The following is a 25,027-nucleotide window of genomic DNA, read 5'->3' as shown; positions in this document are numbered from 1 at the left end:
TTGTGTTCTGGCTGAAGCTTAAAACTGAGCCTATGAAGTCAGTGCTAGTTACTTTTACAGATTTTCTGTTCCTTTGGATGAAACTGAAATCAAATGAAGAGCTTGTGCTAGGTGTTTCCAGATTGAAAGGTAGGAATTTGGCAGAAAAAAATTGTTAGGGGACCGTTTGTGATTTTGGAAATAAGCTCCTTTAGTTGTTTTCCAGGTGCCATTGCATTTGCTCAGCTTTAAAGGGAAAAACTTTATTTTTGGATTTGTCTCACTTGGAATCTGACTCATTTAAGAGGAGCAGCAAACCTTTATGTGCATAAAATCTTAAAAGATACAATTTGTAACTCTGAAGTATTTTTCTTTGCTTTCTTTTTTCCCTGATGTTCTGTCCTCTAAAAGCTACATAATTTCTTAATGTGGTAAGCAAAAGGAATGAATGAACATACCCATATATATATGTTAATATAAATAACATATATCCATTGATCTATCATGCTTCAGTCACTTCTTGAAGTATTTTCTTCTTTGACTTCTGTGTTTCAACTTCTTAATGAGACAAAGACTGACCCTCTCAGCTTATGGCTCTGTGTGCATAGTCAACAAAATGAATGAAAATAGATTGTTTAATTGTTTCATGGACAGGTTAGTTTAGAAGTGCTTGGGAATAAGCTAAAATTCAGTGCTCCTGTAATCATTCCAGTAAGTGTGAGGAGCTATGTGGGCTTACTGAGGTTGTGGATAGCTTCCTACCAGGACAAGAGAGGCACTCTGTGAGTGGAATAGTCAGCTTGCTGGTTTGACTGAGTGCTCTGCAGTGTGTTAAGCAGTAAACATCCACTACATTTGCCATTATTTCAGATAGGTGTTATTCTGTTTGTTGTCTAGAGCACAAGTCAGTGTTTCTCAAAGTAATTTTTCTTGGGTCTCTCTAAAAGCAGCTTTACCATTTGTAGCCCCCTTCCTTCCCAGTCATAATCACCTCTCCTGCACCTGTCTTGGCATTGCTTTTTCTCCCCCTTCCCCAACACCTTGTCTTTTCTCAGAATTCTCCTGCCAGGGGTCGTGTCCCACAGTTAAGAGAACACTGCTTTGGCTACAGACTTTTGGCTTCTGTCGAAATATCTTTAGACCAGCACATTTCAGTATTGTTTGTGGGAAATGGGCTCTATTTGAAAATATTTATTCTGTTAACTTCTGGGGGCTCTTTGGTTGTTTTTAGAAGGCTTTTAATTTACCAAACATTATTGGTACAAGAATGTTGGAAAAAAAAATAAACTGTGTCAGTGCAAACAATAGAAAACTTCTTAGGCAAACTTTTGAATTGCGTGAGAGAAATCAGAGATGATACTGCCCATTCTGTGCCATGCTTTGCTGCTTTAGATTCCCGAGTTTGACTCAGAGATTTAAGATTTTCACAGTAGGTGGTGAACAGTGTAGATTAAACTCGCTTCCTTTGTTGTTAAGTTGTGCCCCTAATAACTGCCTGTACCTTAAAGAAGCCAGCTCACATAATCTCAGTGAGCAGCTGTACGGAGCCGTGTTGCATTCCAGGAGCTGTGCTGCAAACACTTCTTGTAGTGTTTCTCCTTGCAGTGGTTTCTCACTGCTCTGTCAGACAGACTCATGTAGGATAACCTTCCACTGCCTTTTGAAAATAGAAACTAAACCAGGCAGGAATGGGGCATAATGGAAAAGCATTTTTGCTGGTTTGGTAGGTTTTCTCTTTTCTTTTGTTCAGATGGGATATGCTGTGGCTCAAGCTCTTCAGCCAGCATGTTTCACCTCAAAAATCCCCAAAGACCCCATGAAATGAGTATCCATGAATACCTTTCTGGACCACTCCTCCCCTGGTGGGCTTTAAGGCAGCAGCTGTTCAATTCAATATTTTCTTTTGATAGGAGGACATTGAGAAAACCATATCTAGTCAAAATAGCAGAAGGATTGTTCAGACAAAATGTAATTACAAAATGTAGGAAAAAAAACCCTTAAAACCATCATCGGTGGTTGGACTCAGTGATCTAAAGGTATTTTCCAGCCTAATGCTTCTGTTATTCTAAGATGTTCCTTCATGCTCACAAGTGATGGTTTTCTTTCCCATCCAATGTTTTATTTACAATGAAGTATAAGCAGTGCTTTGCCTTTGGTGTCTCAGGTCGAATTTGAGGTTCTCTGAAGACACATTCAGCTCCTCTGAAGCTGAACATGTGTGCAGTGGCTGTGGATGAAGCAGTGAAAACAATAAATAGCCACCAACAATAAACCAACCAAAATCTGTGAGCTTTTTGTAAATGATGCTGCTTACATAAGAACAAACAAAAAAGATGCCAACTTAATAAAAGAAGTTAAAACCAAACTATTTAAAGGAGTTTAGGTTCCTCTTTAAAATATTAAATAGGCACCAAGAAGTCTGTTACATTAATTCACTTTAATTCACTTAAATTAAAACTTATTTCTACAGTGTCACTGAGAGGTGTTTTAAAATGCTATTCCCATAATTTGTGCATGCAGTGCAGGAATATGTATATATAAAAATATATATAAAAAGAGGTAAATCTAAACAAAATTCCTGGTTGCAGTTGTCATCACACCAAGTTTATAAGTAATAACAGTACAAACCCATGTACCCAGGGCTCAGAATTAATTCTGCAGTCAATGGAATACACACAACTTACATAGCAAACATCAACATGGATTATGTCTTTTGTTATATTCTCTTGAAAGCAATTCAAAATGCAGGCATCTAAATAATACAGATAATTAATCATTTTACTGATGACTCTAGAAATAGAAAATGTTTTTACTTGGTTGAAAGCATCAATAGAGCTTTGAAACAAGAAAAGCAGATGTCAAATATAAAACCCTTGTTTTACTGAGCAACGAGTATGATAAACAGTGATTATTCATCTTGATGCTAAAGTTCAAAAACAATTGTCCCTTCAGTTTGCCTCATGGGAGTGTGAAATCAGGACCATGTGTGTGTTGATGAACAACATATGAAAGATGAATCATGATTGCTGTTTTGGTCTGCTGCACAAGACTGTGCTTGAGGGGCAGTGATTTCCTACCTCCTTTACCAGATTGCTGTAATTAGTGCTAGCATCTCTCTCTGTTTCCCAGTATTTATGTTCAAGTGGCTTGACAGTACCTAGTCACACATAAATTGGCTTTCTTGAATGAAAGAGTGTTTGCTCAATAGAAGAATGTTGGAGTATATTTCAATATTGTTTGTAGTGAAGATTAGTTATAGAACTATTCTGAAATCACTCATCCATCTCTATCACCAATGCTATCTCTGGCAGGAATTGCCAGATATGAAAAATACATGTTTCTTTCAAATATGAAACACTCTATGTTCTAGGTTAAAAAGAAGAGGGGAAAGTTCAATCAAATCAAACAGAGCTTTCATTTAATTCAACTGTATTTAATTTATGCCTCTGGTGGCAGACATTAGTTAAATTTAACTTTTCTTGGAGGCATAATTAGTTCCTGTGGTTACAAATTTAATTTTGGCTTTATTTCTGGATGTGTAATCCTAACTTTGTTCCTCTCTGGCCTGGTAATGGTGAGAGAGTTGTCATAAGTGCATTTCATTACTGAGCTGTTACTATAAATGGGGGTTGGGTATTAGAAAATATAAACAAAAAAGAATAGAGGCTAGCATAATATAATAGTCTTTGTCTTTTATTAATACTTCTGCTCTTTCATGTTGGAAGTTGAATGTTTAAATAAAAAGAAATGGCTGTACATGCCTTGAACATCCAGATGAGCTATTCATTCTTCAGGGGATGATGTGTATTGGTCTCATTTAGATCTGTGCTGCCTTGGGATATCTGAGGATCTTAACCTTAATTGTTCAGACTGTTTATACAGATTGAGGAACAGATCCAGCATTGATCTCTGTGATTTGAGGTGTGTGATGGAAATTCTTCCTGGCTTGCTTGGCCACTACAGATACAGGATTTGGATTTTAGCTTATCATGTTTTCTCTGTAGTTCTGTGCTTTGAGCACAGAATGTGAGATTTAATGTGGCTAATGCCTCCTCTGCTCCCCTAGATTTTTGACAAATAAGGTTATTTGTCAATATATTATATATGTCAATATATTTGTCAATATAATATATGTGTGCATTTCAACTTTGATTATCTGTTCAAAGATCAGTGGTCTAGAGTTCTTCATAAAAGATGTTTTGGCTGTTTTCTTTCCTGTGTACTTTTTCTCAGTCCACATGTATAGAGATATGTAGACCGCGGGGATTTTATAGGAAAAGCTCCAGGAGACAAAGAATTGTTTTCTAGTGAAGTTCAGAATAAATTCATTTAAACAAATGGAAATTCAACAAATGTTCTTGGTTAATTAATGATAAAATCACAGAATGGTTTGGGTTGGAAGGAACCTTCAAGATTATCTAATTCCAACCCCCCTCCCATGGCAGGACAATTAGCTAAGAATTCAGAGCCCTGAGGCCATAACATTAGTATTTATAGTTTGGAAGTAAGATGCTCTAAACAAGTTCTCCTAGCTATAAACCACCTAAATAGCACAAATTAATTCAAAACCAAGGGAGTACCTCCTGGAAGAATACATTTTTAAATTCACAGCAGTAAATCCTTGAGGGATAAATACTGCAGTTGAGCACGATGAAATTATCTGAGTATCTTACATGTTTTAACTTAAACTAAAATAGCAATTATTTAGTTCAATACTTTAGGGTGACCCTAATTCTCTCACTAATTACTGCAGCCTTTTTGTACCTATTCTACACTTGAGAGCAAATTTTTTGCCACTAGTAAGTGTTATGTGCTGCATAAATTCATCAGAGTTTGGCTTATGTTATGTCTGTCTTTGCATCTAAATTATCAATGCTTGTGGTATACTTATTTATGCTAATGCTGTTACATATTTGGTTATGTCACCATAATCCCAGCAGAAATGAAATTAAAGGAGAAGTGTTGCCTTTTTATTTTAGTATAGCATATAAAAATCTTATCTAATGAATAAAAATACATGTGCTAATTTTCTGTGCAGTTTAATAAAATTTATGTCTCCCAAAACTTCAGCTCTAGAATGAAAGGAAGACAAATATCAATTGATTTGATGGGTTATCTCCCTTTATAAAAAGTCAGTAGTTAGGTTTTTGTGATTTTTAAAATCAAATAAATAATGTCTTTGTTTTGCTGTAAGTTCAATGACATTTAATAGAGATACAGAAAGTGAGTCAGACTAGAACAGGTATTAATAGAAAAGTTACAACTGAAAAGAAAGACTCCTTCCTGTTTTCAGGAAGCTTTTTTGTATAACAGCTGGTTCAATGCCAAACTAAATCAAACTTAAGCAATTAAAAGCCACCTAAGAAGAAAGTGAGATTACAAATTTAACTTCTAACAGTGCTATCAAAGTCTGAATTGCTTTCATCCTTTGGGAAGTGTTTTAGGTTTTTTTAACTTGACAATTCCTCCCTTGTTTTTCTTGGTACATACCTGGATCAGAGGTGGACAGACACACAGGGAGTGCTCAGGCATGGTCCTGACAACATCCAATTTCTGCTGCAGGCTTTGGATACTGATGAGTGTTGCTGTTTGCATTGTAGCAGTGAACCCAGACACAATTCTGTGTAAATGGGTGGTATTTTTTTTAAAGCTAATGGTAAATATGATGTATTTTGCCTTTCAGGGAATGGTATTGTACCATAAGAATCAGTATTCCAGTTTTCAGCTTGGTGTCTTGTGAGGGTGATGCTACATTTTGTGTTTCAAAACAATTTCAGTGCTTTCTGAAGGGGAAGATATTGCATGCCTGAGAGCCAAAGTTCTTTTCTCTAAGTAGAGAAGAGAGAGCAGACTCATCAACCTGGATTTCTCCCTGGCAGAGCAGTTCTCTGCTTGGTCTTCAGTTTGCAGTATGTGCTTTAACAGTATTTGATAAAAGCAAAGGGTGTCTGAGGTAGTATAATGGGTTTCTGCAGTGTCACTCTTTTTGAATTTCTGATGCTCTTTTTCATGGCTGTGAGTGGAAAACAGCTCTTTGGCTGATGTTCCCTTCTTTTCTCTTGCACCCTGTTTTCCCTGGAGAACCCAACTTGGTTTGTCATTAAACCTTGATTAAAGGTATGGTTTTTGTACATACACAATTCACTTAGATGGTAGAAGTTGAGAATGTCCCCCATTTTCTCCCAAAAATAAGCTTCTGTGAGTCCCATCTACTGGGCAGATTGTCCTACTTCAACCACAATTTCATGTGTTTATGCAAATACTACATTCAGACTTTCCATATCTTTGTTTTTCCTCTACAGGGGCTGCCATCAGTCACGAAGAACAATGGACTGCTCAACATCACCTTTAAATATGACAGTAAGTTGAAAATCTGCACTATATTCACAGAAATCAAGGACTCCATCACAGTTGTCAATATATAGCAGCATGTCTCTTAAAATGGCTCTAAGAATGGCATAAGCTGCTAAATACTGACATAATTTTAAAATCTAGAAAATTTTTGTCTGCTGTAGATGTTCTTCTGTGTCTCTCTGATAATGAAACTATCTAACAATTTGTGGTAGCTTGTCTTTCGGGTTGGCCTACATAACTTGCCTGGTATTTGACTGGAACATTGTAGAAAATTATTTTAGTCTGTTAAAAATATAGTAACTGGAAGATTCAGTATACACAAGGATATAGGAAATTATTATTTTGAGCTTTCTGCAGCTTTCCTCTGATGTGTAATCTTGGGTGAAGATGGCATAATGTGGGTCTTGAGGTATAAAATGTGTTAGTTTGTATTTGTAGACAGGTAATATATTAAAAAAATGTCTTTGCAAGGATTGATATTGAATATGAATATTGAATAGCTTCATTTAGTTGAATCAGTGGGGACCTTTCATGAGCTACAGTCTTCAAGGGCCAGGCCAAGGGAAGGCTGCTGTGCACATTTGCAGTGCAGCCAGGTGATTTCAGAGCTGTAGCAGCTGTGGTGTGCTCTGCAGCTAAACTGAGAAGTAATCTCTGCCATAGTAACAGTGATAAACAGGTTGAGCAGTAATGCTTCAGACCTCTTCAAGCATCTGCTAAATGGCTGTATCTTATTGTTGGGGGTTATTTTAGATGTTTTATCATCTTTGCTGTCTAGTTGCCACAGGAGGACTGCTAACTACATTAAGAATTTATCCTTATGTGGGCAGCTAGTGGCCATCATATATAAACTCAATGTACATTCAAGACAAGGTCCTAGTTTACATTAAAACAATGTTTGTTTTAATGCCAGTGCAAGTCATAGGTATTTTTTTCTGCCTACCCAAAGAAATTACCTCAGATGCAGAATGTAGGTAAAGTTTCATCATTGAGAGCATGCCTCAGGAAATCTAACAATAGTGATTTGTTTCATTCTGATCAGCCTTTTGCTCCTTTATTATGTTAATTCCTGAATTTGCAATCCTTCACTGTGAATTTTTTTTATCTAATTTGATCTTAAAATGAGCAAAATTTAATTGTGTCAGATTATATAAGATGTAGGTGGCCACTACAAAAGAAGTTGTTGGGTGTTGTTTTATCTACGTAAGGAAAACTAGGAAATGGTACCAGTCAGAACAGAAATCCCCACACTTAGTTAACACAATGAGTCTGTTTAAATCCCAGTATGTGTCATGTTTTTTCCATTAATTCTGGCACTAGAAACTGTGTTTAACCAATGAGAAGTATTAATTCACAATTCTGCTGGCACTGTATGCTCTAGACAAAGGAGTTATTTGAGTTCTGCAGGACTAGGAAAAGAGTTTGCTGATATGAAGACCAAAGAGCTCACATGGTATGGAAATACATATTTACCTTTAATAAGCCAGCACAAAAGAAAATTTGACTTGCTGGCTGTGGTTTAAAGGCTCTTATATTGCCACAGAGCAACTCTAGGAAACTGTTTTATGATGCTAAATTAGTTGGTTAGATTATTTGTTCAGGTGAAAAAGAAGTGTCTGTATTTTTAGTATGTCACTTGTATTCAAGTAAAAAGAAATGGTTTCCTAAAAAGTGTGATTTTTCTATGCTGTTTTCTTCCTAAAACTGTTGTTCTTTATGACTGTGAATCAGTGACTTGCAGTAAGACTTAAGGCATTTGTGCTATATTCCATTTTGGCAAATTGTCATTTGACCATAAAATTCTGGTAACCAGGATCCAAAATCTTGGGCTTGCTATTAATTAGATCCAGACCTAGCAAAAACCAGTTGCTTCAAACTTTCCGTTGAAAGAGATCCTCCATCCTCCTAAGAGGAAGTTCATGCTGTCACTGAGTTCACTCTTAGCAACTGAACTCCACAAACAGTGGAGTACCAAGCACCCAGCTTTTGTAAAGGACAGTGTTGCAGAGTATTCTATTCTTATGTCTGTGGCAGCTATAGAAAAGACCCCTTGCCATGGCTATTCATAGTAAAAAGCCATTTTCTAAATCTCCTTTACAGTTAATAATTTTTCTTTCCTTGCCTTTAAGATCACACCTCTGAATTAAATTCAAATTTCCTGTGCTGGCATATCATAGCACTTGATTTTTCATGTTTCTTTTCTACAAGCTCTCTATAGATGAATATATAGCATATAAATTATCTCAGTTTTTTTTTTTAATTAATCATCAGTCAGTAATATGCAATTTACTGATCAATTTCTTCTGGATTTTGTTAGTTTCACTAGTTCAGAAACAGAATGTTTGTTTTTGCACAGCTGTCTTCATGTATACTCTGCTCCGAGTATATGAGTGAATTCCCTGCCTGCTACTTCTTTTCCTGCCACAAAATATGAGCCTAAATATTGTAAAGCTTTAAAAGTAATAAAATTTGGGGTTGTTTTCTTCTTTTTAAAAGAACAAGTTCGATGACAAACTCAGGAATCTTTTGTTTATGTTTTGTTTTCTTGATTAAAGCTAAAGCTGTGGCACTGTAATTTTAGGGAATACACTGCATTTTGTAAGGGTAGCAAGACAAAACCAGTCCTGAGTGAATCCAGTGGCAGATAAGTGGTCTGTAGGGATGTGGCTACAGAATGGAAGGCAGAGAGGAGATGGATTTAAGCAGCAGGTTCTTTGTGGTCAGGATCAAGCAGAATTGTGGTTGAAAGCACTTCTTGAGCAGTTCTCAAGTTTCACGTGGTTTATTTTCGCATATGTGCCTGATCATTAACCAACATTCTCTTGCTTTGAGCACTGTACATGAACAAAATTAATGTCAGTCTTCAAATTATTTTAAACAGCTACAAGGAGAGGTTGTTCTCTTTTGGGCGTCCCAATACACACGTGATGTGGTACAGTTTACACTGGTGGTATAAACTGGTAATATCCTTGGGGGTCCTGTGAACTGTGGGTTGGCAACCAGTGGAAGTGGTTATGCTCAATGATTTGTGAAGTTTTTTTGTCCCAAAAGTAGGCTTTTGCGTCTTGAGACAAAAACTTCATCTAGATTTGTTGTAGCGTCCTTGTAGAAAATAATGCACTGATACTTTTACTTTGCTCAGTCTTGAAGACATGTTAGGGAATTCATATCAGCTAGAATGTTTTTCTTAAAGTGTTTATTTCTCTATATTTTTAGACTGCACTCCTTATCTGAGTTCAGTGGGAAGACACGTGATTGGAGATGTGCAGAACATCACTATCAGTCAGTTTGCTTGCCAGGAGCAGGTGGCTGTGATGATTCTTTGGACAGCAAATGCCATTGGTAAGTTCTAGAGGGAAATGGACTCATGGGTTTGGCAATAACTTTGTGCTCATAGGTATTAAGTCAAATAATTAAATTATGCTTGGAATGATTGATGGAAACTGCCTAAGAAGAAAGGAATTCTTAACACCTTTGCAAAGCTCCTATTTTTTCTGGCTTGCTTCAAAAACACCCTTAAAACTAGGATGTTCTCTGCAGTCATACCCTGCTTTTTACTATCCCAGTTAAGTGAGTTTTTGTTCTTCAGAAGTGTGCAACTTTCCCTGGTTTCATTTTCTGCCCTAAGGCATTGGTGCATTTCAGTGGCATTGATTGAGTTTAGTTCCTGATACACTTACAGGTTACAGGTGGGAAACATTTTCTAATCACAGAGTAGATGCAACTTTAATGTGTTTCCTTGCCAGGCCTGGTGATTAAGAGTATGCCTCAATTACTTCAATGTCACTGGAAGTACCTTGTTGCCCAGTAGAGCAGTAGTGTCCAAAATTGAGGATGTGCAGAAATCCATTTCCACCGAGAAACTTATTTCTGGGCTTTAAAAGAATTTGTGAAAATTCCACGGAATTCTGCAGTTGAATGGTCAGCTGCAGACAGGGTGAATCAAACATCCATGGGAAACAAAGCCTGGTGTTCTTCCTTGTGATCCCCAGAGGTAAATCCTTTGGACAGTCTGAGGGCAGAATTGCTGTTCAGGCATCTCGGGTAACATGGGAACTGGGCACTTTCGTGTAAGGACAAATAGTGCTTTTGTCCCATGAATGCTAAGAACATGTTTGGCAACACTTTATCTTCTACAAAATTATAAAACATAATCAAAACATCCAAACCCGTGAAAACTAGTGAACCAGAGGAGTGGTGGAAAGTGATACATTTGGGATTTTATTTTTGGGTTGACAAGCATAACATAAACTGAAATGAGTCCCTTTTGATTTATGTAGCATTTAGCTTACAAAAGCTGTGTCTGTGTCATTGATAAATATGTGTAATGCTGTTGAAGAGATACAATTAGATGGAGCAGTGAGAGTTAAAGAGCAGTGCAGTGCCTCTGATACCTGAGCCACAAAACTGTCACAGGGTAACACTGGCATTTTCCTGGGATATTCACATCACTGTGACTCAGTTTAGTCATATCATGAAGTAATTCTGTGATGAGAACATTGTAAAGATACTGTGCTAAGTTGTAGTAGAGTAACTTGAACAAAATGGGTGTAGTTCTGGCAGCAGTTATGAATAACTGGAAGTATACATGCACTGGAATAAATTCCATTCCATTTAAGTCAAATTTTCTGTTAGCCCTTACTGTACTAGAACTAAAGAAGTTGTAGCAATTGTTACCATTTTAATCTGGTAGTCTCAGAGATGATAGTAAAATTTATAAGGGACTAGTTCTGTAATTTGCCAGCAAAATTTTATATTTGATTGTTAAAATGGAAATGTGAAGTTACTATTAAGTATTTCTGAAGGTGAAGAAGGTACTTATAACTTACATTGCAGTGGTAATTTGGAAGCCCCTGATGGGACATGGGCACTTCTGTTCCAAGCATTGCACAAGTATGCAGTGATTGTAGTCTTTGCCAAAGACTGAACTCTAGCTAGGGAAGATGGAATATGCAGAGCCTGACATACAGCAACAGGTATTAAATATAAACATATTTGACATGACTGATAAGTTTTATTCTTAAATAAAAATGAAATATATTCAAATTGCATTAAATACCACATTATGAATTTTGAAATATTTATCTTCTGTTTAAATGCCCTGCTATTTGTAGGGATTGAATACCTGAAGGGATTTCGAGTAATACTCGAGGAGTTAAAATCAGAGGGAAGACAATGCCAGCAGATGGTTTTAAAAGATCCAAAGCAGCTCAGCCCCAGTTTTAAACGAACAGTAAGTGCTTTGTTTCAAGAAAAGTTTCAGTGTTGTTTGACTGTGAGTAGTCTTGAAGGTGTTTATCATCCTAAAATGGTTTGGGTCATTAAAGGTCATCCAGTTCCAACCCATTTGCCTTGGGCAGGGACACCTCCCACTATCCCAGGTTGCTCCAAGCCCCATCCAGCCTGGCCTGGAAAACTTGGAGGGATGGGATATCATAGCTTCTCTGGGCAGCCTGTGCAGGGTCTCACCAATATCTAATCTAATCCTACCCTCTTTCAGTTTGAAGCCATTCCTTCTTGTCCTATTGCTCCATGCCCTTGTAAAAGAGTTAGTTGTCTCCCAAAAGTATTATTGGTGAAATTAATGATAGTTGTTGCTTTAGAGACAAATCTTGTTCCTTTTGATAAAACTTTCCTGAACTTGGGAACTGTCATTTTGGTGACTAGAGTACAAATGTACATCTGTAATAGTCTACATCCAACCATGGATTGAGATTCCTCATGTCAGTTTGGAATACAGGGGTAGAGAAAGGGTTCTTAATGTATTAATTTCCTTTAATTTCAAAATTGTGGGCTGACTTTGAAAAATACTTTCAGCTCTGATCATTGATTTTAAAATATGTTGCAATCTTGTCTTTTTTGTAGGGAATGGAGTCCCAGCCCTTTGTAAACTTGAAGTTTGAAACAGATTACTTTGTAAAGATTGTTCCTTTTCCTTCCATTAAAAATGAAAGTAATTATCACCCATTTTTCTTCCGAACTAGATGTAAGTATTGCATATAATATAGTGTTGCACTTTATACAGTATTGACTATCATCTCTTCAGTGGGCCTCCCTTCCCCTCAACATTTGGGTTTTTCCAACAAAGGAATGGAGTGGAGGATGATGTTGGATGAGTCTGGGTTAAGTTACTGACATTGTTGTGGAAGGAAGATCTGGGTGTTAAGCAGAAAGAATGAGCATGCCATAGATAAATCTGTGGTGTGTGATCATAAGTGCTAGGCAGCAACCAGAAGAAAAGTCTCAGGTAGGCCTGAGATTATCTCAGGTTTGCCTAGAGCAGGATTGTTCCTGTGGTTCTCAGTTAACTCTTGAAGATGGTTTGCTTCTCTCTGGACATTGTGAAGAAGGGCAGTTTGTTCTTTGCCTTTGAGATTAAAGTTTAAAAACAGCTATCTTAAGACATATATAGGGGTGTACATCTAAAATTGGATAGCAGCAGATCAAGTTGAATTTCTCACAATTACTTAGCAATTCTCATTGGAGGTGGAGAGAAGAAATTGAATAAGCTCCTCAGTGCTCACACAGTATAGTGAGTAACTGCAAGTACCCTTTGAGGTGTACTGTTTGTCCTGCTAAGGTTTTTTTCCCCCCATAAAACTTGCTTAAACTATTTTCAAGTCTGCCTATTAACACAGACTGCTGTACCATTGGTAGTAGTGCTCAACATACTTGCATACTCTGAGTAAATATATCTAAGGCTAGTTTTAACTTCTGTCCTGATGTGCTGTGCCTGGTGTTATCCCCTTTGTCTCACAAACAAATGTGATATTCGTATTAATGGATCTCTGTTTCTCATATACAGATGAGAAAGGACTTGAAATCATAACAAAGGAGTTAAGTTTGCAAAATGCATTTAGTGCAGGCAAATTAGAGTCTGGGAAAGAAGTGAGGGTATTCAAAATTATGAACTCCCTACTGTGGCCCTTGTTTTTTCTGTTTAAATAGAATAGCAGTTTGATACTGTATAATCAATATTTTTTCTGTATATTTGTAGCATGTGAATTGTTGCTACAGCCAGAAAACCTTGTCTGCAAACCTTGTGAGTAAAATGTAATATTTCTATATATTGAGCTTAAAAAAAAGTTTCTGTACTTGAAGAGTCATTTTGCAATTCATTAATATCTCCTGACAGACTGGAAGCCAAGGAATGTGAATGTTACCCAGCAGGGTTTTAACATGCAAGTGTCCTTTGATCATGCACCTCACAACTTTGGGTTTAGGTACTACTTTCTTCACTACAAACTGAAGCATGAAGGACTGTTTAAGCAAAAGACCTGCAGACAGGTATGTGGCTGAGTTTTGCAGTTCTTAAAAGCACAAAACCTATTAACATGAGGTGTTCTAAGGTCTTACAGAAACTTTAGAAACTTAATATAAAATAGTATCAGTTTTAAAATTGTAAAACTATTTATGTAAGTAACAATTGTGCTGTGATTACACTCATCAGTCAAAACCAGGCCTGAGGACTCCTTTGGACCTGGATAACACAAGTTAGTTCTGCAGGCAGACAATTGTATAAGTGAATGGGCAGACTTAGTTCTGCTGGTCTAAGGTGTGTTAATACAAGGGTGCACTGCCTATTTCTAAATCAATGTGAATTCTTTATTAGGTTTTCGAAGTATGTGAATTGCTTGCAAAGTATTCTTTCTTTATGCAGGAGCAGAACACAGACACTACAAGTTGTGTTCTTCACAACGTATCTCCGGGGGATTATATCATTGAGGTAATATTTCTAAGCAGTCTTCTGTACAACACCTAAGTGAGTATGTTATTGGGGAAATGGAGTAAAATTAAAATATTTCAAATCACACTGGTAGAATTGAACTCTAGGTATCCCTTCTGAAGTTACTTGGGCAAGTAAATCTTCTAGAATGATGCTTTTTTTAGGCTTACCTAGAAACAGAGGCCAGATAAAGTCAGGAGAATAAAAGCGGATTATTTATTGAAGAGCCTTCTGGTATATTAAGGGCAGATGAAGCCTCCTCAAGGGGCTACACCCAAAATGGATGATGGTCAGGAGTTTTTTCAGACAGATATAAGTTTGGTCCATTTACATATCAGGGATTAATCCTCCAATTACAGCTTCAGGTAATGAAGTCAAATTCTCCCAACTGGAGAATTTCCCCCAATTCCCTTTTGTTTATACTTTTTGGGGCCTGAGACTGTATGGTATCCTTGGATCACAGGCCCAGAGGGATTGTTGTGTCTAACCAAAATGTGAAGATAGTTAACTAGCACTTTATATGGAGTTTAGAGTTATGCACTAATGCAGTACAGGATTTGAAAAATACAAACGCTAGAATCTTAAGGCATCAGAATGTTCTTGACCTTCCATAGCCTTGCCTCCTTGAGTGCACAGCACATTGTGCCTTAAACTGAAGTTTTGGTCTTGCATAATTCCTGGACATTGATTTTTTTTTTTTTTTAAATTGCAATTCTCTTTCTTGGTCAATTTTTATTATACTAGTTTGTGCTTCTCTTTAGTTTTAACTGTTTGAACAGTAACTTTCTCCACATTTGGTCATAAAAGCTGTTAGTTATTTTCATATTGCAGAAAATAAAATTAATTTTTTACTTTTCCAAGCTGGTTGATGACACTAATACAACAAGGAAAACTATGCACTATGCACTAAAGCCAGGTATGAATTCTGTTTTTTAAACAATATACTATATTTACTGTATTAACTTAGATTGAGTTTTAATTATCTTGGAAGTAAGTCTCTATTTGACCTTTGTCTGTTTGCCATAATCTAGACTGTTGAGATAATTGTGCTGTTCTTTTTTGACCTAGTGAAAAAAATAGAGATGCACACTTGAGCATATACATGTGCATCTCTGTACATTTATATTTAGTGGAGTTTAGATCAATCCATCATTGGAAATCTTTGTGGGAAAGTGGCTTTTGGTGTATATGTGGATATGAGGAATGATAACTTTAATTGCATACAACAGAGAGTTCAATAGTGTGGAAATACTGCAGTGAAACTGTGGGATCAGCCTGAACACATCACCTGTGTCCTTCAGCCCTGGTTCCAAACCCAGTGGTCTGGAGAACCTGGCAGGTGAATGCTTCACATGCCTATGGGTGAGACCTGGTTTTGAGAAGCTAAAGAGAGATTTCAGAGTGCAGCTGCAGCCTCAAAGCAGCCACAGATGGAGGCAGTGGATAAAATGCACTGAATCCTAATGCACATTGCTAAGAGCGATCTCTGCAGGAAGGCAGACAACCAAAACATGTCAGGTCCAAATGACCACTGCATATCTCATCCAAACTATTTGCCACAGGGTTGTTCTCCTGGGGCTGGTGTGAGTTGAAGCTCTTGTTACTTATGAGAGTCACTGATGCTGTGGCAGTGGGGCAGCCACCATAAAAACTAATTTGAAATGGAGCAGAACATAATATTTGAGCTTACTGTATCTTGGACATTACCTGATAATAGAGCACTGCAGCAGTTTTGCTTTCCCAATGTGAAGATTTGTTTAGATAATTGTAATGCAGCCTATTTGCGTGTGGCTAATGGTGTTTTCCTTTTGCAAGTGCACTCCCCGTGGGCTGGCCCCATCAGAGCCATTGCCATCACAGTCCCTTTGGTTGTCATCTCTGCCTTTGCCACGCTTTTCACCGTCATGTGCCGCAAGAAGCAGCAAGGTAGGAAGGTTCACTCTCTACCAAGTGCCATTTCAAGATATGCTTTTGCAACCAAAACAATCCTAATTGACAGGTTGACTCCAGAAACACCTTTATCTGAAAAGCTTGCTTTTTTATTTCTTTATCCTTCTTCCCCTCAGCTTTTGGTGTGTTGAAACCTGTAGCAAATTCTTAATCAGTGCTTGATGGTAATTGGTTGCCTAGGCAGTATTGTATTCACAGATCAACACTTCACTGTAGAAAGGAGAGAACAAAAGCAATATTGGAGAATACTTTGTATTTCATATTTCTTTTTCTTTGAGAAAGTATTTTGTGACTATGTAGATTACAAACAGATTTGTAAATGGCTATGTTTTAAACATTCCCTTATTTTACTCAGAAATACCTAATTCATATTCATTTTAAATCAGAAGAAAAGTAAAGCCATGTGATGCCAATACAATTCCAGTGCTGTCTGGAATATTATGTACAGCTGCTATTTCAGATTTGCTCACTTTCCTGGAAGTTGCCTTTACCTTTCATTCTAAGCCATCTTCCTAAATTTACTGTAAGCCCTGTGTGCAGATGTTCTTAGATTCCATTCCCCCTTGCTGACTTCTCCTCTGTATCCAGGAGCTGGCAAGCTACACTTGATACATTTAAATGTTCAATATACATTGGCTTTTTATATTGAATTTAGATAATCATGTGGTTGCATGAATAATGGAAAAAGAGATTACTTCTCCAAACCTCACATATCTGTGTTATCCACCTGAATTTTGGCACTGAGATAGACTATAAGTACTATATGCCAGATGGGTTTAATCCTTTTACCTTCTGGTCTTCTGCAGTTCACAGCTAGCAAGTTCCAACAAAAAACCCAAATGACTGAGGATTTGTCTACAGAGAGAGTTGTTCCAGAATAGTTATTCCTGATGAATTGTTCTGAATTGAATCCCTGGATGGATACTTGTATTTTGAAATACTCATACTTTATTCCAAATTAGTTTAATCAGCTGTAGAACTAGATTGAATTAGTCTGGCATAAGGCCAGACTTTTATGTTCCAGCATAAAAGGATCTATGCAAGGAAAGAAGCACTAATAGCTCTTTAGATTTAAATGAATCATATCTTAATTCGAATTAATGTCAAATTAATGTCCAAACATGGGTGTGTATATATACACTAGAGAAATCTTGTATGATATCCTGAAAGGGTCTGTAGACCTGGAGTTTAATATTCTTACCTGGTTTATGTTGTGCTTTGGGATTTTTTAACAAGAGGCTTTATTAGGTAGGAAACTCTTGGAGATGATACATCTTTTAGGCGTATAGTGCTTGAACAGATGTGAAGGCTGTTGAGGCTGAATAAAGGTGAAACAACTTCATTCTATCTATAAAATAAACCTTCCTTGTGTTTTCTGAGTTGGGCAGAAATAACTGTACATTTAACTTTGAAAGTGTGTTCCACATGCAGTAAATCTTAAGCTGGATAAATAGAGTTTGTACAACTTTTCTTTTTCAGGATGGAAAGGAGAGGAAAATCTTTAGGGAAAAAACCCAAACATTACTGTATGCATTAGTAAAAAGCCTACAAAAGTAATAAAAAATCCAAACAAAATCAAGCTTTATAGTGTGAACTTTCTTTTCTCTTGCACTTTAGAAAATATATATTCCCATCTAGATGAGGAGAGCTCAGAATCTTCAGCATATGCTGCAGGTCTCCATGTGGAAAGACTTCGACCCCGGCCAAAAGTTTTCATCTGCTATTCCAGTAAAGATTGCCAGAAACACATTAATGTCATCCAGTGCTTTGCTTATTTTCTTCAGGACTTTTGTGGCTGTGAGGTAAAGTCAGCATTTCATATGTAAACAGCTTTTCCTTAATTGAAACAGCACTCCCAAAATTCTGTGCTTGAAGAGTAGCTATTTCCCTCACTCCTTTCCACAGAAAGATCTTTTGTTTTTTTTCTAAATTTAGACTGCATGAATTTTCTTTACTGGGGGAAATTGAGAGATCTTATCCAGTGTAAAAAACCACCAAAACAACCCAAGCCAACAGAATAGTGGAAGATCATGATTCCAGGACTTTAATTCAGCTATGTTTAGCTTGCTTTGAACTAAGTGCTTTTTCTGTTTAGTAGACATTACATCTTTATAGTCAGCAGCCACAAAGAGGTATTGCTTTCCACCTGATATACTTGGGTATTCCTAAAGTGTGTTTTGTATTGTAATTTAAAAGAAGTTGAATCTATCAAGACTTCTTCTCATAGAGCAAAAACTGCATTATTAGCATTACTTGTTGGCAGCATGTACTTGCTAATTTTTTTTTGCTTCCCTTCTGTTCCATTAATACTGTGAAATCAGCAGCTCTTTTTTTTCTTGTTTTTGTTTGAATGGTATGAGAGAGACATTTGAATTGCTACTTTGAATGAGCAGGCTAAGAATCTCCTACTGCTGTCTGAAATAGAATCAATATGTGACCAATTTTTCACTTTTCAGCTGGAAAAAGGCAGGACAGTTGCCAGTCTCTTTGTGCTGCATTTTCCCCCATCCCTGGGATATGGCTGGGATGAGCTGGAGCTGGGTTTCATTACAGCAACTCTGCTCTCTGGTGACCAAACACAGAAACACAGCCGAGGCCTCTTGTGCTTGGTGGGGATGGTCACAACTTTTTCAACTTTTTCATCTGCTTAAAATAGTTCAGGATAAGCTGTTTTATAACTAACTTACTTGAAACCCCTTTTAGAGATGTACTTTAGCCCTACTACACTGTTCCTCTTTGAAATAGTGTTGAGATGAGCTCTTACTGCTCTAACCATGGAATCTATGGTCTCAGGCAGCATCCAAAATTTCTATAACAAAATGTTGATGGCACCTATGTACAGAAATAATATGTGTTGTTATTAAAGCTGTGGAGTTTAATATAAAAACAGATGCTTAATGCATAACAGAAGAGTTGCACAAGTATTTTTCATATGAAATTGAAATGTTTTCTCAAAGGATAAAAACAGTGGTATTTAATACCTGTTTAAAATAATAGCTTGTTCATAATAAACATCCTTTCTCACATATAGCAGGCCACAGAGAGTTTTGAAGAACAGAAATAAAACCAGACACAAAACCACCTGCATCTCCCAAGCAGCAGTAAAAAATGATCTCTCTTCCCTATGCACAAGCTAGAGGTGTCTGTTTGGAAGGGCTGACAATGATCATCCAGTCCAACTGACCAGCACTTCAGGCAAATCCATAGTGATTTTTTTTTTAAGGAACCACTTGGATTTATATACATAAAACTTAACCAGATTTACCAGATTTTTTTTTTTTCCTTTTTTAGGTGGCTTTAGACTTGTGGGAAGATCTGAAAAACTGTAAAGAAGATCAGAAGGAGTGGCTTATTAAAAAAATAAATGAATCGCAGTTTATCATCATTGTGTGTTCCAAAGGAATGAAATACTTTGTTGAAAAAAAGAACTGGAAGCACAGAGGAGTAACCAAAGATGCAGGAAAAGGAGAACCCTTTCTCTTTGCTGTGTTGACTGTTGCAGAGAAGCTTCGTCAGGCAAAGCAGAATTCAGCTGACCTCTGCAAGTTCATTGCAGTCTACTTTGATTACTCCTGTGAGGGAGACATCCCTGCTATTCTGGATCTGAGCACAAAATACAAACTCATGGACAATCTCCCCCAGCTCTATTCACACTTACACTCCAGAGATCTTAGTGTACAAGATTCAGAGGTGTTTCCTGTTAACATTAGTAAAAGGAATTATTTCAGGAGCAAATCTGGGAGGTCCCTTTATGTTGCTATTTGCAACATGCATCAGTTCATTGATCAGGAACCAGATTGGTTTGAGAAACAATTTATTCCCTTCCCTCCACCTTCTTTACACTACATGGAGCCTGTCATGGAAAAATTTGATTCAGGCTTGGTTTTAAATGACTTGGTGAATAAACAGGTGATGGATGGTGATTTTTACCTGAAAACAGATCTAAACATTTCAGTGGGGAATTCAGACTCTCACTGTATAATTCAGCACTTAAACCTCGGAGAAGATATAGAAACTCAGGACATTCAAGGTGGTGGCAGCTCTGTCCTTCAGCCCTTGTTACATGTTGTTAAAGCTTCAAATCTGAAAGACATGCCTCGGGATTCTGGAATCTATGATTCATCTGTCCCTTCATCTGAATTATCTTTGCCTTTAATGGAAGGACTATTGACAGACCAAATGGAAACGTCTTCCATTACAGGAAGTGTTTCTTCATCATCAGGTTTAGGTAAGATACAGCAGTGTATCAAAATTACATTCAGTTACTGTGCATATTTCTGCCATCTCCACATAGGTAAGATGATATGTGAGGAGCCATAGAAAAGGCTGCACAGAAAGGTAAGCATTGTATAAAGATGATAAAACAAGTAGAGTAACTTCAGAAAAATGAATCCTTTTCTAAACTTACAGTGTGTGGAGGAGATCTTAGCTAGCAAAGATTTCACTAAAATTCTATTAATAAGTCACTGCTCATTAATTGACCTATTCTTGGAGAGATAGCTTCTTCCTCCCAGGGGCTCCTTGGCAGCTGGGATTTCAGCTGACAGCTGTGTGGTGTAATCAAGAGGGTGATATGGTGAAGCATTCTCACAGACAGCCATAAATCTAAACCTGGCATCCTATTTTGCTCCAGCACACAGGATCTTTTAGGGGTATCATCTGTACTGTGTTTAACTCAAGTTTCAGAATGACATCAGGCTTTTCACCAGATACAGGGCTGGGGAATGAACAAATGGCTTTCAATGGAGTAATTTAAATGCTTGGGAGACACTCTCCAGAATAGATACCTAGCTCAGATACCTCCAGTTAGAAGGTGTAAATTTTGCCTCAGGCTGTATAAAATAAAACTGATCTAGCCTTACTAGTTACAGGATATTGAACTGGCATCACAACTACCTCAGTGTGGAGTGTTCCAGCAATTGTATTGCTATGATAAAAGTGCTCTGCTGAGATTTTCCTTAAGCAGCTACAACAGGTGAATATTGCATTTTGATGGTTGTATGCTGTTCTGCTTTCTGGAAGAAGTGTTGACAGCATGTTAACTAGACTTTTCTCTTGGGTAAATTATTTTTTTAATTCTTTTTTAGATAATTCATAACTAATGTTTGATGCCAGAATTATCTTGGAGCAAGAGAATACAAATGCTGATTTACAGATATAGTACCCATCAGTTAGATAGTCTATGTGAATAAATAGTTAAAAATTTCAAGTGGAAAAAATACAGATTTACTGGTTAAATTAATTAATTAAGCCAAAATTACTCTGTTTTCAGAATTAAAACTATATTTTTTATTTTCCTACCATCTTCTAACTTAGCCTTTTCTCACATTTGTGGGAAAAATTACAGATGATCTCTGTAAAGGTTCTAGTGGAAGTAGGATGCTAGTTTAAAATGTATGGCCTCCCTGTAAGAAAGCTTTCCCAGTTTCCCCTTCCTGATTCAATGACTGAGCTGTCAGCTGGGTGCCCCAGCTGCAAGGAGGCACAGGAAGAAAGAGGCAGTCTTTCCAGTAATTAATTCTCAAGTCACATATCCCCTTGTTAACATACTTCATCTGCAGAGGTTAAATGTTAGCACTCTTGCTGATAGAGTTGGATCTTAGCATTGATGTTCCAATTTCTCAAGAAACCACAATTTCTGCCATTTTTCCATTTACTGTCCTCATCCAAAAGCACCACACAAACTGACTCCCCCAAACCTCCCTCACCCAAACCACAGTCCTGATGAGGTACAGGGTGCAAAGGAGACAGCTTTGGAACTGAGCATCATCTGCCTCTTAGAGTGCAACCCATTAAATTTGTTTACTGTCCCAGACATACAAAATATTTACAGCCCTAATATTTATATGCATGCTAATGAGAGGAGTAAATAGAATTTTTTAGCTCTTCTTCTTGTTCTGAAAGATAGACACGTCCAAATTATTGCTCTGAATTCACCCTATATTTAGGTTTTTTACTTACTTTGCCTATTGGTCAGAACAGATGGGAATAGCTGTGACATTTAGCATCTCAAAAGATCTTTCTTCCTTAAAAGGCCAGTTTGATATAATCTTTTGAATAAAAATCATAAATCACCTTATTTATAATCCTTTCTATCTTTCAGTGCAGTCCCTGAGCAGACTACTGGTCTGCAAAGTAAAGATTCTCAAAGAGATCATCATATTTGGCATCTTCAAATGGAGTTCAAGCCAGTTTAATTTTGGTGAAGTACCAAAACCAAACCTTTATTAGGTCCATTCACTAACAAGGTCTTCCCTAAGAAGTCCTGCCTGGGAAGAAAGTCAGTATTGCACCTCTAGATAACATTTTGCTGAGCATGATCGTTCAGCCTCAGGAGTGCATGACAAGATGGTGCCAGAGGCATTTCCTAGGTTTTTTTGGCATTGTTTCTGAAATGTTGACCGAGTACAAAATCACTGTTTCAGTTAATGAACTTCCCATTTTTTTTTTTTTTTACCTTTCATAGGAGAAGAAGAACCACCTGTAATGACTGCTACAAAGTTCTTAGTGCCTGGAATATGCAAAGCAGAACTTCATTGCCACATCCACACTGAGGAACTGCAGGCAATTGCTCCCTTATAATACACTACAACATTGTTATGCATTGCCACTTTATCAACAGCCTCTGTTTGTGCTTTAACTATCACACTGTCTCTGCACCAAAACTACTTGAAGAAACAAACTGCTCCTGAAGAAGATCTGTTATTCCATTTTTTGTGGCCAGTAAACTTGAATCTGTTGGTATTTTTATAAAAAATCTTTCATGATTTTGAAAATGTACATTGGAAAAACAGAAGAGCATACATTTAAAATTATTCCTGTTATAATTTAAATGTCATTATATTACACTGTTTACAGATGGCATAATCAAAATTTACTATTTTTTTTGCTAGGAATAAATTTGCAACTGGATATAAAATAGCTTGGAACATTAAGCCTTAGTAAATTTTGTAGTCCAGCCTCTAGTTTTAAGTGCTGATGTACTTGATGGCAGGAGTGTTGTAGTCAATGAGAAGAGGATTTTTTTCTGAAGCAAGGTAAAAATGCCAAAGGTGAGATCAAGAAATTCTTCCTCAGAAGAAATCATTTTCTTTTCAAAATGTTTGAGCTCTCGTCCTCAGCCTCCTTTTCCCAGTTGCTAATGTGTCTCAGTATTTAATTTCAGTGCATATCTCCCTCCTCTGCATTAATCTCCTGTGTCTCCTCCACAGTCTGGCTGTGGTGACTCACAAACAGCACCATTCTGAGGCTGAGGGATCATTCTTATAATAGACAAAAATACAGGTCCTCCATATCCTGAATTATACCATGGGAAACAAAGCCTCCTATTTTCTTCCTGAAGGGCTAATATAAAGAATAAAGAGATGGAAGAAGGAAGACTCTATCTTATATTGAAGATATTCTAGGTTTGTTCAGCCATGAGAGGAGTATACTGTATGGGGGTTCATACCATGATATGAAGGACATGGTGGTACAAAACCACCTGGGCTAAAACAAGCCAAGAATAGCAGTTAACAGGCAGGAATACTTTGTCCTGAGCCAAGCAGTAAACAGCAGCCAGTGAGTTATTTTGCAGTTTACACTATTTATCATCACTTAGTGATTAAGATTGTGTGCTGTCACTAGTGTTATAGTAAGGAAAAATGCAAAAACTACCACAGGCCATTTCTATCTGCTGACACAGAGCATGCATGTCCTGTTTCCTGCAGTGACCAGGTGGGTAAATCTTCATCCAAAATGTCCCTCCTGTTTCCCAGGAGCAAATTTTCCAAAATTAAATGTATCTGTGTAACTGCAATTCCAGGCACTATTGCAGAAAGCATGGGACCAACAAACACTAAAGGACAGCTTACCAATGTGCCTTTGCTCATTCTGGTCACAGAGTCAAATTCTGTCTCATTTAACCTGTATTCACATTCCACTAGCAGGGGGTTACTTTAAAGAGAATTAAGGGAGAACTCAAATACCTCAAATATTCTCTTAGTTTCTATAGGTGAGAATTAGACATTGTTAACTGTTATATTTTATTATCCATTTTAATAGCATGAGATAGAACTATTAAGTGATGATTTTGGCTGAGTAGCTGTAAAGCTCACGGGTTGTTTTCTTGGGTTGGTTTTGTTTTGGGGAGTTTTTCGTGTCGGTTTAATTATTGGAGTTTCCCAAACAAAGGACTCTGGAGATTGTTATCACAGATGGAGTAAGAAAGTGCTGTAACAATTATTTGTGTATAGCAATTAATGGCAGAACTCTGACATATTTTGCAATTGTAATATGGAATTCTTTGATCATTTGGATCAGCATGTGTTGGATCTGGAGGGCCTTGTCCAGTAATGAAATGTTCCTTATTCTCTCTGCTTTCTGAATTTCAAAGAACACTACCTGGAAAACTTCAAAACTTGCAATATCTAAGTTACACACATAGTGAATCATCTGTGCCTTTGATGATTTTTTAAGGCTGTGCCTTGGGCCTTGTAACAGGCAAAATTTTCCCTGTTTTCCCATTGCTTGAAGGTCAGACTAGGCAGAATCATTTAGAGGTAAATGCTCCTCCACTAAATCCAGCTAAGAGGGATATTGATTTGGTCAGTTTTTGTTATTTTTCTGAAGAAGGAGTTCAGAGTGAATAAGACAAGGCAGAAAGGTGACACATCCTGTGTGCTGAAGATCTGCTGTGCATAGAAATGCCAAAGCTACACAACATGAGAAGGAGGAGGAGGCAGTTTCTTAGCAGTGAGATGGTGAAAGTAATGCTGCTTTCATCCACGGGAAGTCCCAGCTCACTTACTGTTATTTAATGCTGAGCTGCAGATTGGGAAGATTTCCTTGTCCCATTAAATGCAGTGGCAGAATCAGTATTATGAAATGAAATTAAGTTTTCATTTTGAATTCTGAGAAAGCTGAGTGTTGAAAAGGAATGAAGGCAGTTGCACAAAAAATTGCTTTGTCATTAATGTGGTTTTTAAAAATTTGTTCAAAATTTGCTGTACAATCTTGCAAAACTTATTTGTTAATTAT

General features: G+C 37.2%; 1 protein-coding gene across 1 annotated transcript; it reads left to right on the top strand.

Annotated features, from left to right (window-relative positions):
- Positions 1-6,287: 6,287 nt before the first annotated feature.
- IL17RD (interleukin 17 receptor D) lies at positions 6,288-23,952 on the top strand. Its single transcript, XM_021534276.3, has 12 exons — positions 6,288-6,339; positions 9,550-9,675; positions 11,448-11,566; positions 12,199-12,319; positions 13,331-13,375; positions 13,469-13,620; positions 13,994-14,059; positions 14,921-14,975; positions 15,875-15,985; positions 17,627-17,811; positions 19,301-20,237; positions 22,476-23,952. The coding sequence occupies exons 2-12, from the start codon at positions 9,648-9,650 to the stop codon at positions 22,589-22,591; spliced, it is 1,935 nt and encodes a 644-aa protein (XP_021389951.2). The 5' UTR covers positions 6,288-6,339; positions 9,550-9,647; the 3' UTR covers positions 22,592-23,952.
- Positions 23,953-25,027: the final 1,075 nt, after the last annotated feature.

This window comes from Lonchura striata, chromosome 12 (genome assembly GCF_046129695.1).
Source record: "Lonchura striata isolate bLonStr1 chromosome 12, bLonStr1.mat, whole genome shotgun sequence".
Lineage (NCBI taxonomy): Eukaryota > Metazoa > Chordata > Aves > Passeriformes > Estrildidae > Lonchura > Lonchura striata.
The sequence above is the reverse complement of the archived record's forward strand: the minus strand, read 5'-3'. Positions and strand labels throughout refer to the sequence as shown.